The following is a 15,193-nucleotide window of genomic DNA, read 5'->3' on the forward strand; positions in this document are numbered from 1 at the left end:
CCTAACGAGGCTGTATTTGAGAAACCTGAACTAACTGTACTTTAATTTTATTTTTTACCTTCATCATATTATTTTTGAATTTTTATGTTAATTTTATAACCTTAAAATAAAATTTATAAAACAAATCAATGTACAATATACATCATCATATGCATTTTTAGTCGTATTTTGCAAACTTTCTTAAATAAAGATATGTAATATTTTTATTATAAATCAATAAACGATATATTTTTAAACAGCATAGAATTTATTATGTTTGGAATATTCACTTGAAAAAAAAACCTAGAACAAAACAAATTATAGCGAAAAAACCATATCGGGTCATATGAAAATTTGTAGGTGCTTTGTAAGAGGGAATCTGAATAAGTATGTCATATAACTTTAGCCTTTGGGTTATTGCTGGTGTGTAATTATTGTGATTTCGATTGGATTAATGGTTAAATCAGCAAAAATCTGGAGCTGGCCCCTTGAACTGGCAATGGTATCGGCAATGGTTTTGGCAATGGTATCTTGCACTGTGGATGGTTTATTTATGCTTGCACTACTTGAAGGTGGTAATGGGGGTGGCATCGCTGACACTCTTCTCGGGACAGGAAGGATATTCGTTGACCAAAGCTGAAACAAATACGATTTTTTAAGTTTCATTTAGTCGAATTATTAAAAGTCACAATGATACATTTTTGCAAAATGCAAAATAATTTTGAATTTTTCTGAACGCAAAATCATTAATTAAAAGAATGTATATGAGTTTTTTTTGTTGACTCCCATTGTGCAAACATACTGTAGGTTTTTCTGTTGACTCCCATTGTGCAAACATACTGTAGGTTTTTCTGTTGACTCCCATTGTGCAAACATACTGTAGGTTTTTCAAAAAACTGACGACAGACTTTTTCCGAAATGCATTTGCCGCCAGTCTCGTCCCTACACGAAGAAAAATGATTATGGCTGATTTATTAAAATACTGTTAAAAACGTGATTGCAATTAATTTCTTAGTAAATTATTAGAGCAATCAGAATATATTTGAACATGTGTTCAATCAGATGCGGTTTTCCTGATAAATATAAAGACGAAATGCGTCAATATTAGAATATTTATGAACACGTGTTCCGACATCCTAACAACATATTTGTGTTTTACCGACAGTTTGTTAGGAAACCTGTTAATCAATCGTTGAAGGCCTGCAGTCCCGTTTTAAACAAGAATACGAATAATTTGACCAGATTTTTAATAAATTAGTTATATTTTATATCAGTAAGGTTTCTCCGTGTAATTGTAATCCCTCTTCTCAGAGACATGCTGCTACCAAAGTGCTTTACAATTAGAGGCGTTATTGCGTAGCAATATCACGTCGAAACGTGTTCATGATCGGTGCGGGTAGACCGGATCTTTTAGTTTCCGGCCGTTCGGCGAAAGAGCGCTGGAAGCGTTGGAGGTCAAATCGAAGTAATGGGATGTACAAAAGCGGAACCTATTTTTTCGTTTCATGTCTCTTCTAAATATTATAATACAGTACGAGCAAGACATATTTTAGAACACCCGCCCATTACCCCAGTACGAGCAAGAATCTCTTAATGATTCTAGTTGTACACATAGATTACCCGTACACTAAAGACTTTATGTCGGACGATAGTTTAGCCGGGCTCCTACTAATCAGTATGAAGATGTATGCAAGTGCGCATATTGCAACGATTCGGTATCGGTCGATAAATAAGTTTGATGGGCTACACGATTGCCTTCAAACTTAACTGTCGGTAAACTATCGGCCAATTGTTAAATCAGTATGGCACACTTGCCGATTGTTTAGTCGGCTATCTCGGCCGATAGTTCAATAATAACAGTTTCTTTGACAAGTTCATTGAAGGTGATTGTTCTCATTCGATAAGAGGCGAAATTGTTTTTCGAGTATTCTAGTAATCTGGAATGCATCGTCTAAAATTTTCCATAAATAATCTATCACTGTAGATGGGATCCACCCAATACTTTCGGTTTCTCTCCTTGGTTTCAACATTTCAGGAAAATATTGTATTAACGTTCATTATGCAACCGCTCTCTTCAAAAGCTGCTTACAAACTATCAAATTGTTGGAGGGCAACTGTCTGGTCTGCGCACTCACCACCAGCCCGACTGTTCAGTGTGCGCGCTGGCAGTCCAACCTGACCAAGCTCTCGGCCGATTAAAAAGTGTATATTGTACGGGGGGCCTTACTCACCTTATTTCCGCCTGCCTAATTATCTGGATAGGTAGGTACTAGGTACATGTACTATTATGATAATATACGGTAAATAAATTCAGCACCCCCCCTTTTGAACGCCTCTACGAGTGCCTAGGGCCACTGGGGTCTCTTAATTCGGGCCTGAGCGTGAGGATTTAGAATAACTTACGTTCTTAAACAACGCAGGTGTCGAAAATGTATTCAGAAATACATTCATTTGAAATACAAACGCTACAAATCAGTCCTTCGTGACATGGACACTAGTTGATAACTTGATTTGGGTCACAAACCAAAGCGGAAAAAATACAATAATTTGAGTGATTGTTTCATTTACTATACATATTTTAATAATTTTTTTTTGAATTGTTAGAAATATTTGTCATTGTAATATTCTTCAAGGCAATATCATCATTTTTTTTTCTTAGGTTTGTCAACAGTGATTCATATCAAAGCTCTCAAAATTCAATTACATTAATTAAACTTGGTTGATACTATCACTAATTACAGACAAATACAACATTGATGAACACAACACTGTAAGTAAAGAATAATGTACATGTATGCACCTACATGCATACATGTATACACACATACATACACTTACATATACATTTCATAACAGCAACAGTAATTATTTTTAGATCAACATATTGTTTATTTGGTACAATGAAAACAAACTACTTAAATATATATCTAAATGTCAATTTGTAAGATTTTCTCGAATGTAAATCCAGTAATTTTTAATTACAGCATTGATAACAATGCTCTTATGAGGTATTAACTTAAATTAAAGGCACTTTAAAGATAACACGAAATAAATAAATACTATCGCAAGCCACAATAAAACTGTTTTTTTTTTTTATAAACCCAAAATCATTAATTAAATAATGCATTTACGTATATTTTTGAAAATCACCCTTTCCCTCAAAATAAAAATAAGCAATATTAGGTTTTTCAAAATACTAACGACAGTCGCCTTCCGGAATGCATTTTCCGCCAGTTTTGTCTCTAATGTAGCCCTCCTTACAGAAACATGCCGCTACACAATCGGCTGTGCATTTGATCATTGCGTCTTTAGTTTCACATGTCTTTGGGCATGCGGTTCCACATTCGTTGTACACTTCGTTTTCTGGACATTTTTTGGCTAAAATCATATGGTGGCCATTAAATATTATTGAGGTGAATGTTATTAATGCGTGTGTTCCACCACGATATGATTAAGCATCTTGTGCAAGTGTGAGAATATCAAGTAACGTTGCTCTCACTTTGTATAAATTTGAAACAAGTTTTAACATAGCCAATAGATGGAAGACATGTATACATTGAATTTAATGTTTTGAATCATGTCAAGAAATGTTACTCTTGTAATCTAAAACTAAAGCGTCAATGCCAAAGTGTCGATGCCAAACGGGGATCTTTCACCAGGGCGACATGGGAGTTTCTACAGCAGTGCGAGGAGAGTTCTAACAAATGATCACTTACGGCAACTTTCAGGAAGAATACAAACACCATTAGCATCTCTCACATATCCATCGTTGCAGAAGCAGCCGATGACACACTGGTAGGTACAGAAGATTTCTTTATCCTTGTTTGCACAAGTCTTGGGACAAGCTGTTCCGCACGTATTGTAGGACTCGTTTGGATTGGGGCACTGGTTCACTGGGAAATAGAAACATAAAAAAAGATTAAATTTAAAAGGTTAAAATACGTTATGAGTAGTAATTAAGTTTATTTTCGATTATTGAAGAAGAAATTAAGTTTGTAACTTATGGTACAATTAGTAAAACAATATAATATCTGGTTCAAACAAAATTGATAATCTGCGGTTACCACTGGGATGAGATTTTATTAAATTTGAATTACATACATTTATGTATTGTCAATAAGTGGAAATAGTTCTAAACAACTTCAAGTGACCGATAAAGTATTTATGAAGCTTTTATTCATCGTTAATAAACCAAATTCTGTTTTAGATGTGAATACGTTACACAGAATACCGTGTAAAAAACCCTTGTTAAACAATACAGTTTTGGAAAATGGGAGTATTTTAAAAAGAACGAATATTTCCATTACGTTTTGTGGACCGTGTTATTTGAAAACCGTGTTATATTGGGTTAAAACAGAATTGAGTGTATTCGCCGGTTAACGTATACGGTATCATGTAAGTAAGTTTTGTCTGTTTTTAAAAAGAAAACATTTTTCATGCAAAGTTATTAGATGAGTTTACGTGTTTTAGTTTTAGCTTTATGAGTTTAGGGATTATTAGATGAGTTTACGGGAGTTTGATCATACAAAATCATGGTTACATCATGTTGTTGTAACCATGTCTTTGAAAAAATAACATAATTAAGAATCGAAAAAAACTAAATAAAATTCTCATCATAAATAAATTCTAAAAATAACTGGTTATTGATCAGAGACTCGCTAAGAATCAGAATAAGGATTGAGACATTTGTGGGGAAAACCCATATCAAAAGCTGGATGCCAAAATTCTTATGATTCATGATTGAAAAACCAATGATAATACATTAGTCAAAATTAGTGCCACATATGGAATTTTCCAATTGGCTGTATTTTTCGTTATCTCTGGGGTTCCTCAAGGGTCAATCCTAGGGTCACTCACTTCTCTATTTTCTTCAATAACATTGCTGAAGTCATTCATTTCCCCCGATTTCTCCTTTTGGCAGACGATTTCTAACTATTTCTTATATTCAGAAATGTAATGGACTGCCTGCATCTTCAAGCTGATATTGGTAACATTTTTTGAATGGAGTTTGAGATTTCAGATTTTATGTAGATCTTGGAATTATTGTGTGTGAAAGTAAGCTTATATTTAGTGTTCAAATTGAGGGGGCATGATATTCTGCATAAAAAATGTTAGGATTTATTATCGGAACCTTAAGGGTCATTCGGGATACCCGAAATCTATGAATTTAGTTCCTCTCCTTATTCTAGGCTTCTCGTAGATTGAAAGATTCGAAATAGCCGAGCCACTGGCTATTTAAAATCTACAAGAGGTAGGATGCTCCCTCGTGGTGGAGAGGGTTTGAAATAGCCGAGCCACTGGCTATTTAAAATCTACAAGAGGTAGGATGCTCCCTCGTGGTGGAGAGGGTTTGAAATAGCCGAGCCACTGGCTATTTAAAATCTACAAGAGGTAGAACTCTCTCCCTTGTGGTGGAGAGGGTTTGAAATAGCCGAGCCACTGGCTATTTAAAATCTACAAGAGGTAGGATGCTCCCTCGTGGTGGAGAGGGTTTGAAATAGCCGAGCCACTGGCTATTTAAAATCTACAAGAGGTAGAACTCTCTCCCTTGTGGTGGAGAGGGTTTGAAATAGCCGAGCCACTGGCTATTTAAAATCTACAAGAGGTAGAACTCTCTCCCTTGTGGTGGAGAGGGTTTGAAATAGCCGAGCCACTGGCTATTTAAAATCTACAAGAGGTAGAATGCTCCCTTGTGGTGGAGAGGGTTTAAAATTTTTGCCACTCCACTCCCTGAAGCTCAGAGGGGAAGGGTTTGCCGTTACCCACTTTTTAGACTGCTGCGTGGATGTACAGAGAACTCAGTAATTTTAGAATACGTAGGTCTCTATGTCCCTGTTGACTATCTAAGACAGCGTCACCATAGATTTTTTTCATCACTCTGCCTGTGGGATCAACTTGTCAATGGTTCTTCTAGTGGGGTATATATTGTTCGTTAATTCTTCAGATTTCGAAATATTATGCGTCAGTGAGGAGAGAGTCAAAAGAGAAAAACCTATTGATTCTAGAAAGAAGTCTCACCCCGTAAACCCGATTTCCATCACTAGCTGCAATTTTCTCCTTTTAATTTTGGTAAATCTTACATAATATGAATGTATATCTAATTTGTTTGTAAAGTAAGAGGACTTAATAAAAATTATGATTATTATAATGAGGAAAACATGAGCTAAAACAAAAAAAAAATTACGTACCACAGGTGGCTTCCGGGACACAGATCCCATCAGCGTTCTTGAGGAATCCCTCCTTACAGATACAGCCGGGGTAACAGCCAGCTACATAAGTGCAACGCAGGAGCAGATCGGGTTCAGCGCACGTGTTGCGGCAGCCGTGGGCGTCGCACGCGCTGAACTCCTCGTTCTCCTTGCAGGTATCTGGAAAGAAGAGACAGAATGTAAAAAATACTAAAAATAAAATAAAATAAATAGAAATAATAATTGAAAATAATTAAATAAAAATGATAACAACTAACAATTTGTAGGCTTTTTAAGACAGTTAAAATACAGTTAAACTAAAATAAAAACTATAGCAGACTTAAGGTCGTGCGATGACCAGTGTTTTTTGATATAGTGTCCTCTGCGTGCAGTTTTTTCTTGTATAAGCATAAAATTTTTAATATAAGTGTGTTTGTCGGAAGTGACTTGCCAGGTAAGTATGTTTTGGTATCTTTTCTAAATAATAAATGTAGATCCTAGGAAATAAATTGTACAGCGCCCTTGAGGTGATTTTTCACAAAAACGGCGCTCTACAAATTATCCAATTATTATTATTATTATTATTATTAGAAAAACCGCATACTTCAAATATATAGCCACATCTTTCGCTTGAAATTACACTTAAAAAAAAAACAAAAAAAAATGTAACAAGGGTGCAAAAAATAACAATTGTGTTCGAATAAAATCAGTGAGAACCAAAATACGAGTATTAACGCGTTATCTATCGATTACATGTAAATACTTATAGAGACGAATGAAAAATTTAATTTCCTCTTATGGTAAAAAAACATATGTTCATACCTATACATGGATACATACACTGGATATTTTTATGGTTATACCTAGCAATAGGTATTCCAAGGCTAACGTCAGAAATTAATTACTAACAAAAAACTATTTAATTAATTAGAGTATTCTTATATACAAGGTGTTGGGAGACTTACCTCGTGATTCCTGACATTATTTGGAGTACATATTGTAAATTAAATTTTGGATTAAAATGTCCTTCATTGTTTTAAGTCCAAGTAACCACAGGAATCACTGGTTAAAGTAAGTCAGGTATGTTTCTTAATACCCTTTATATCAGTTTTGTATTTGTCATATCAATCCTTCGATTACATTATTTATTTACCACACTACGTAATTTGTATTTTATTCATAATTTGTTTATTTATTTAACACCGATTCATCATCGGCACAGTTATTGAGGAAAACAAAATTGTAAATGTTCAAAAGAAAGAATGACAGATTTTTGACATAAAAATTGATTGACTGTTGGTACACATTGACAAAGTCGTTCACCTGTGTAAACTCGCATTTAGGCGTTTTGTTATTACTTACTGGCCAGGATTAAAATAAAAATACTTGACCATAAAACTAAAAACATTGCAAGTGGGGCATTATTTATTTTGCTCTCATTATCTCAAAGATTCCAATACATTATATACATAGACTTCAGTCAATGATATATATTAAGCAATGATATATCTTACCGCAATTCTGAGGAGCAACGCACACTTTTTTGGAGTTTCTCAAGTATCCATCGATGCAAATGCACCCAGGGTTGCACGCGCATCTGCTGATTTGGGCGAAGGTGGGATTAGCGCAAGTGTTCACGCACCCCGTGGCGCCACATTCAGAGTAGACTTCATTGGTTCCGCAAACTAAAATATGTATTGAATTTTGGAAATTAGTAACATTGCGTTTGAAAATTAAAATGTGAAACATTGTAAATTGCTCTGTACTTACAGTTAAAACTAATGTTAAATACCTCGGTGTAATTGTAGACACTAACATTAAGTGGAAATTACAAATCAATGCGAAAGTAGAAAGGTTAAGAAAATTAATGTACATTTTTATTAGAATACGAAACATTTTAAATCATAAACTATTACGAACCATATATTTTTCACTGATTCAATCTGTATTGCAATATGAAATTGTTGGCTGGGGTGCTGCATTCAAAACCTCTCTCTTGCCTTTAGAAATCATCCAGAGAATATTAATAAAAATAATTTTAAATAACCCATACGATTATCACACCATCAGATTATTTAAAGAATTTAGAGTCCCTTCTTTGCTAATCATTTACAAAAAAACATCACTTCTACAAATTCACAAAGATTCTTTCACCAACGAAAACCAAACACTTTTTTCGAAAAGCAACAGACCAAATGTGCATGGTTCTATAACCATCCCGTGCTGCAACACCACCACAGCCCAACAATTTTATAAATATTCTGGAGTGAAATGGTTTAACTAATTACCTCTAGATGTAAGATTACAAAAAAACGCTAAATTCAAAAACACTATAAAAAATATAATTCTGTAGAATATCTTTATTTATTACACTTTTAAAATAATATCATAATTCTCTTAAATAATATTAGAATACTTTCTTTCTGCTTTTCTCTTTTTCTCTCTTCCTTTTTTCTATTAATTTTTCACAACTATTGTTTGTAAATTTTATTTTTCTTTGCTTTAAATAATAATTTGTTAAAATAGTAATTAATTACGTTTCTCCACTTTTTTAACACGAACGTTTGCTCAGGAAAAAAGTGTTTTACGATACTGTTTCAGATAATAAAAAAAATTAATATGTAAGTATAAATTGTTATTGTACATCTTTAAACCAATAAAGAAATAAAAAAAAGAAATATTTGCATATCTACATATATTTATGCTCACACCAAGATTGCTGAGAATAATTATACTTAAAACGTTTTCCACATTTTCTACAATAATAGGCGAATATATTATGGTAGGTGAAGAAGCAACAAAATGTTCAATCGTTTTCCTTTACATAAAGTAATAGTTACTCGTATGTGATTGGCTGTAGAGATTTTCAAGCAAACCAACCGTTTTATTATTAAAAACATAAGTTGTTAATAACTTTTAATAATAAAATTGTCATCTGTGGCACTGTTAATTATTGGTAAATAATATTATATATAATTTTTTTTTCTTAAATCTTACAAAATATTTTTAGATTACCTGGCAGAGGAGCTTTTGTTGTTGTTTTTGGAGCACATGTCGTGGGAGCTTTGGTTGTTTTTGGTGCACGAGTGGCAGGGGCTTTGGTTGTTTTTGGCGCACACGTCGTAGGTGATTTGGTTATTTTTGGTGCACACGTCGTAGGGGCTTTGGTTGTTTTTGGTGCACACGTCGTAGGGGCTTTGGTTATTTTTGGTGCACATGTTGTAGGTGCTTTGGTTGTTTTTGGCGCACAAGTCGTAGGGATTTTAGTGGTCACTTTTGGTGCACATGATATTGGTGCTTTAGTTGAGACCTGTATTGGGTAGATAAGTCCAAAAGCTTCCGGCAGCAGAGCGCACACTACCACCACAATCAAAAATACCAACTTCATCGTCACCACACAAATTACATAAAGCTATACTCGTAAAGTAATATGCACTATTCTCTTGTGAGAACAGTGAAACCGTCACTTTCAGTCCAGAGCCTAGCAACCAATAATTTGGCTATCTAGTTTTTCCAACGCTTATATAATACAACAGAGCAGGTGTGTTCATTGTTTGATCTATCCATAAATTTAAACAGTCTTTATTATTGTTTGTTTAAGGCTGTTTATTTTTATTTGCAAGGGAACGGTTCTTATTGACTTCAGTATGATTGCTGACCCAAGAATGTAATTAATGTTTTGCTTAAACAGGTGAATTTCTAATCAGCAATGTAGAAAACGCACATTTCAAATGTAAGTAATATATTGAGGTAGATTGTTACGTATAGTTTTTAGTAACATGAGTAGTGCCAAAGCTTAATACTAAGCACATGCACAAACCGTGGCCTGCGAGCCCATTCCTTTCGGCCCGCGACACCGTTCTCGGCATTCAACCATTTTGTGGTTCATTGCTTTTTTAAAGTGTTAATATTATTATTATTAATTTTTGTTACTTTTTAATAATCGAGATATTAGTTATGCTTTGTCTATAGTTTTACAGATAACTTGTGCCATAAGTATAGCACAGGTGATATGTTTAATGTCAGTGGATAGATACATTTTTACCGTTTCAATAATGAATTATCTATTTATTCGTGGATATATTGAAAAACTCCTTTAGTTTAATATTTATTTTAGTAATTATATTGCTTAAGTAAATGAATGAGATGTTTTTTTCCATGTACAAAATAAATTAAACAATAATTGGAAAAAATAGTTCACTAGGAACTACGACAACACACATAATTTTTTAAAATATAATTCTTTCACAGAATTTTAATAAAGCACGTACCTTTACAAATATTTCACATGAATTAAAAAAATATACTCTTTAATACTAAGCACATACACAACTTTATTTCGCACACCTTCAAAACACACATAAATACAACTTCTTGAATGGACGACCCATCACAGAGCAAGTGGGTTCCGGATATAATTTTTAGTGACATATCAATGTTAGTGGTTAATTGAGAAATCATCAGTAAAAAATAATCATTTCAGGAACATGTCTGTCAGGGGGCAACGTCGCGCTCAAACTTCGACCATCGTTTCGTACGATCCACTTGGAAAAATAAATTGCGGTTATTCTTATTTGAAAATACTGGACGAGAAAAAAATATTGTAAATCTATTCGTCATGTCCTAAATTAATTTTTTGTTGATGTTGGCCGTGTTAATTTTTAGTTTTCTCACCTAATGTATGGACAAATATGAATAGATAGAATTATAGTGATATATTTTTGGGGTAATAAATCACTGTAATACTTGGCCGTGAAAAATCTCAATTCATATCAGGAGTGAAGAATGTTTGGAAAATAGATAAATTAATCCTTCCGCCAAAAAAGTTGTGCACCACTGACAAAAACTTATTTTAATCATAGGAATAGTCTGCACAACTTTGTTTAGTACATGAATCATAAGAAAAACGATGGTTTATGCTAGTTTTCCAATCAACAATGTGTGTTTTGCATTTGACCACACGAATACGTGAATCTAAAACGTGCACAAGCTAGAAGTTTCATGAGGTAAAAAACATAGGTTTATTGTGTTATTTTTACGACTATAATAAGATTCTAAAACAAGCCATTAAAAAAACATGTTATGTTATTTTATTCTATTTTTAAAAAATAAATATATAATGTAATTTTTTTTGGGTTATTTTTATTACTGTAACAGCTGTTTCGGCGTCCAAGGCAATTTTTAAACTGTGGCTAGGTCACGTTGAGACACATGTATATGATTCTATTTCAATAAAAAAATGTGGTATTTTTTATTGTTATTAAGTTTAATTTGTAGAACTCCATTTGAATTTTTTATTTTTTTATCTATTCAATTATATTGTTATTGGGTTTATAAAAACAGTTTATTTTTAAACAAGTTCTGCTGTGTTTTTATTATTATGCGTGACAGCTGTTTCGCCCTCTGAAGGCATTATCAAACTGTGGGTAGCCCACTTACAGATGATATATTTATATTATTTGTAGATAGGTATTTTAATTTCAATTACTGATTTCTTAATTGATTTCTGAGTAAAATGTTAGAAATTATTAACGGTTATTACCCCAGTAAAGTTTCCCCAATTAGTGTAATGTTTAAATTTGACTGAATGTCTTTATGTTAGTTATTCCCAAACGATGACTCATAGAGCTATTTTAATAGCATAATTAAGTACTTCATAGTGCTCCTGCATTATACGGACAACCTAAAATTCACAAGGATAATATCCCCATACGTCCCGATGTTTCTTTTATAAACGCCCCAGCGACAATACTCGCCAAAAACCTTAACTTTCTTTTCAAACAACATACTAAATTCTCCCCAAAACATAGCGTTCAAAATTCTCTCGAACTTGTAAATAAAATAAAAAAACATAAATCTACCGCACAATTGCCAGTTCATATCCTTAGACTTAGTAAGCCTCTTTAGCAATATCCCTATTCAAGAATGCTTTAAAATCATTGAAGATATTTAAGACGAATCTAATATAAACCCAGTTACTAAAAAATAGTGAATATCAAAGTAATACAAATACGGAGTTTTATATAAAAACTATTAACCTATCAGGTGAAACTTTTGAAGAAGATGAATAAATTTACTAGATAAAGGCTTCAAATATAAAATAAATTCAGATATCACTAAAAAACAAATTGAATGTTTGAATGAAGAGCCATTGCAGTCTTTTTGCTATGCGAGATCTCATTTCTGTGCATATAAATTTGTCAATTCATATACACGTGAAGGATCCAAGTAAAATCCCAGTTGCAATCCTAGCAGTTGATCGGGGTACGATCCTTGGTCGTAGGTAAATGCATTTTTAACATAATTTTATGATTCATGATTTTCAACAGAATTTCAATTTAAACAGAATAACACGTCTCGATTATGAATATGTATGTGCTTTAGTGTTATTTATACAGTTAATCAAACATATTTAAAAGAGGTTCTGAAAAAATTGTAAAAAAAATTCTTGAAATGATTATATCTCAATCGGGAGTTTGCGGAGGCTACTACGTGACGTAATCTGACCTTGATGAACAAAATTTTCAGTAGTATGTAAAATTTTACATAAAATAATTTAACAAAGTTCAAAATCCAAATAAATAATTTAAAAAAATAATTGTACTGAATATTATAAAAAAAGTCAACTAGATTTCATCGTTACTCGTCCATTAAAATATCTGTATACTCAGATGGCTAACTAAGCCATACCGACCTTTTTACTATGTAAGATGTCAGTGTCAAACTTCATTGATAACTTTTTTTTCAGTTGAACGTTCTCCATCTGTTGCCAGTACTCTTAGTTGCCAGTTGTTCGCCTTAGTTGTCTTTTCATACTCGAGTGATTCACGTCAAGGCTATTATGTTTCAAGATGCACAGATCTGATATTACTTTAATTGTTTTGCTTACCTCCCCAAGAATGACTGTACGGACCAGGGCATTCGTTACAAAACCGATTAACAACACTTTGTTTGGTTCACACTGAGGAGCTAGAAAATAAATGATTATTATTATTAATTGTGTTACCGCCACAATGACTTTTTATTCATGTACGTAATATTGGGTATAATATCAAATATTTAAAAAAAAATCGGTGTACGTTCCAGAGTGGAAAATGGTGATACAAAACTAAGAATATGTCGCAATAATGTGTTTGAATGTCATGTTGATTTGCACGTATCATCGTCATCATAATTTCATAATGTGCATACTGTTGCAGACGTAATACTAACACTAAGGAGCATTTATACAAATTGCCAGTCGGGTTCTGGACTAAAAACATCACGTCATAAAATATTCTCGCTTGACATTCTAACTAGAGAGAATTAAAGACTTATTGTGAAATATACATAATACCTACCATGCATCTGATTGATACAATGCGATTGATAATTTTTGTGATTGATAATGTTTATACAATATGTTTTCATGTACCTTGTTTATATTTTTCTTGATTATGTATATTATATTATATGTACCTTGATTATGTAAATTAATACACAGCACAGTAACAGCGATCAAATTAAGAAACCCACCTAATATTTTTCTTATATTGTAACTACAAATTGAATTAATCCAATATGTTATCATGTACCGTGATACAGTGTTCCTTCTTCTTCGATGGCGCTACAGCCCATATCGAGCTTTGGCCTCCTGCAACAGTCGCCTCCAACTCCTCCTGTCCTCAGCGGCTGACTTCCAGTTTGTCACCTGGAGAAGCTGTGCTGCATCCCCTCTTACCTCATCTTCCCACCTCAGTCTGGGTCTTCCCACTTTTCTCTTTCCACCTGGGTGACCAGTCAGAATTCTTTTTGGGACGCGTGTGTCCGGCATTCTCTGTACATGCCCAGCCCATCTCAGCCTGAGGAGTCTCATGTGTGCAGAGATGATAGGGGTCTTATATATATCGTACAATTCTATATTGTGCCGAATACGCCACTGTTCGCCCTCTTTCACGGGTCCACATATTCTTCTCAGCACCTTTCTTTCAAAAGTATCCAGCATTTCAGCCATCTTTACCGTCAGTGTCAGCGCCTCACATCCATATGCCAATACAGTTCTTACAATGGTCTTATATATGGTTATTTTGGTTTTTCTGTGGACACTACGTGACTTAAACACTGGCAGCAAAGAGAAGTATGTTTTGTTGGCTGCTGTGATTCTCCTTCTGATTTCTGCTGGATCTTCATTGTTCTCTGTCAGGCTGGAGCCCAGGTAGGTGAATTGATCGACCACTTCGTATGAATAGTGCACTACTTCTTCTTCTGTGTGAGGGGTTCCTGCTCTGTACCATCATTTTTGTTTTGTCAACATTAACTCGCAGTCCTACTTCCCGCGCCGCTGTTTCTAAAGGGTCGAAGACATCCTTAATGGCTGAAATTGATCTTCCGACAATGTTGATGTCATCCGCATATCCGACAACTTGACTGCTCTTGAAACAAATATTGGAGCCAGTGTCTATTAGTGTTTTTCGTATTACATGTTCGAGCACAATGTTGAAGAGAGTGGGAGCCAGACTGTCCCCCTGTTTAAGTCCCTGTGATACTGTAAATTCTTCCGACAATTCTCCGTCTATTTTGACCTGACATCTTGAGTCTGACATTGTGGCTTTTATGAGCCTAACCAATTTAGGTGGAATCTGGAATTGTAGTAGTATGTCATATGGACACTCCCGATCTATGCTATCATATGCTTGCTTGAAATCAATGAATAGTTGGTGTATGTCTATGTCAAATTCCCAGCACTTTGCTAAGATCTGTCTGACGGTGAACAGTTGGTCTGTTGTGGATCTACCGGTGCGGAAGCCTGCCTGATACTCTCCCAGTAGGTTTTCTGCATATTTATCGATTCTTTGTTTCAGTATCATGGTGTAATACAGTGTTCCTTAATTATGCATATTATTACATGTACCTTGATAAAATTTATCAGGTGTTTTCATAAAAAAATCTAATATTCGGGTGTACAAATATGTCTGAAAAAGTTTTTATTTTGATTACTTTGATAAATATATATGTATATAGACTATATATTACTAGCTTGACTATTA

The 15,193-nt window shown here is 33.9% G+C and overlaps 1 protein-coding gene across 2 annotated transcripts; it reads right to left on the reverse strand.

Annotated features, from left to right (window-relative positions):
- Positions 1 to 228: 228 nt before the first annotated feature.
- LOC149421347 (von Willebrand factor-like) lies at positions 229 to 9,682 on the reverse strand. 2 transcript variants are annotated; one of them, XM_089635967.1, is made up of 6 exons: positions 9,183 to 9,682; positions 7,682 to 7,852; positions 6,168 to 6,347; positions 3,696 to 3,872; positions 3,181 to 3,357; positions 229 to 615 (listed from the first exon to the last, which is right to left on the reverse strand). In XM_089635967.1, the coding sequence occupies exons 1-6, from the start codon at positions 9,553 to 9,555 to the stop codon at positions 542 to 544; spliced, it is 1,152 nt and encodes a 383-aa protein (XP_089492093.1). In that variant the 5' UTR covers positions 9,556 to 9,682; the 3' UTR covers positions 229 to 541. The 2 variants fall into 2 exon arrangements, with proteins under 2 accessions (XP_089492093.1, XP_089492094.1); XM_089635968.1 differs by lacking the exon at positions 3,181 to 3,357.
- Between the last annotated feature and the right edge of the window lie 5,511 nt (positions 9,683 to 15,193).

The sequence above is a fragment of the Hesperophylax consimilis genome, chromosome 9 (genome assembly GCF_061612785.1).
Source record: "Hesperophylax consimilis isolate HC1 chromosome 9, BYU_Hcon_1.0, whole genome shotgun sequence".
Lineage (NCBI taxonomy): Eukaryota > Metazoa > Arthropoda > Insecta > Trichoptera > Limnephilidae > Hesperophylax > Hesperophylax consimilis.

What these genes read in the sequence shown, in the direction of transcription:
- LOC149421347 (XM_089635967.1), bottom strand. Translation starts at nt 9,555, where the DNA reads ATGAAGTTGGTATTTTTGATTGTGGTGGTAGTGTGCGCTCTGCTGCCG. An exon ending in AACAAAAGCTCCTCTGCCAG is followed by an intron (nt 7,853 to 9,182) that starts GTAATCTAAAAA and finishes TACATATTTTAG; the next exon opens with TTTGCGGAACCAATGAAGTC. An exon ending in CGTTGCTCCTCAGAATTGCG is followed by an intron (nt 6,348 to 7,681) that starts GTAAGATATATC and finishes TCTTCTTTCCAG; the next exon opens with ATACCTGCAAGGAGAACGAG.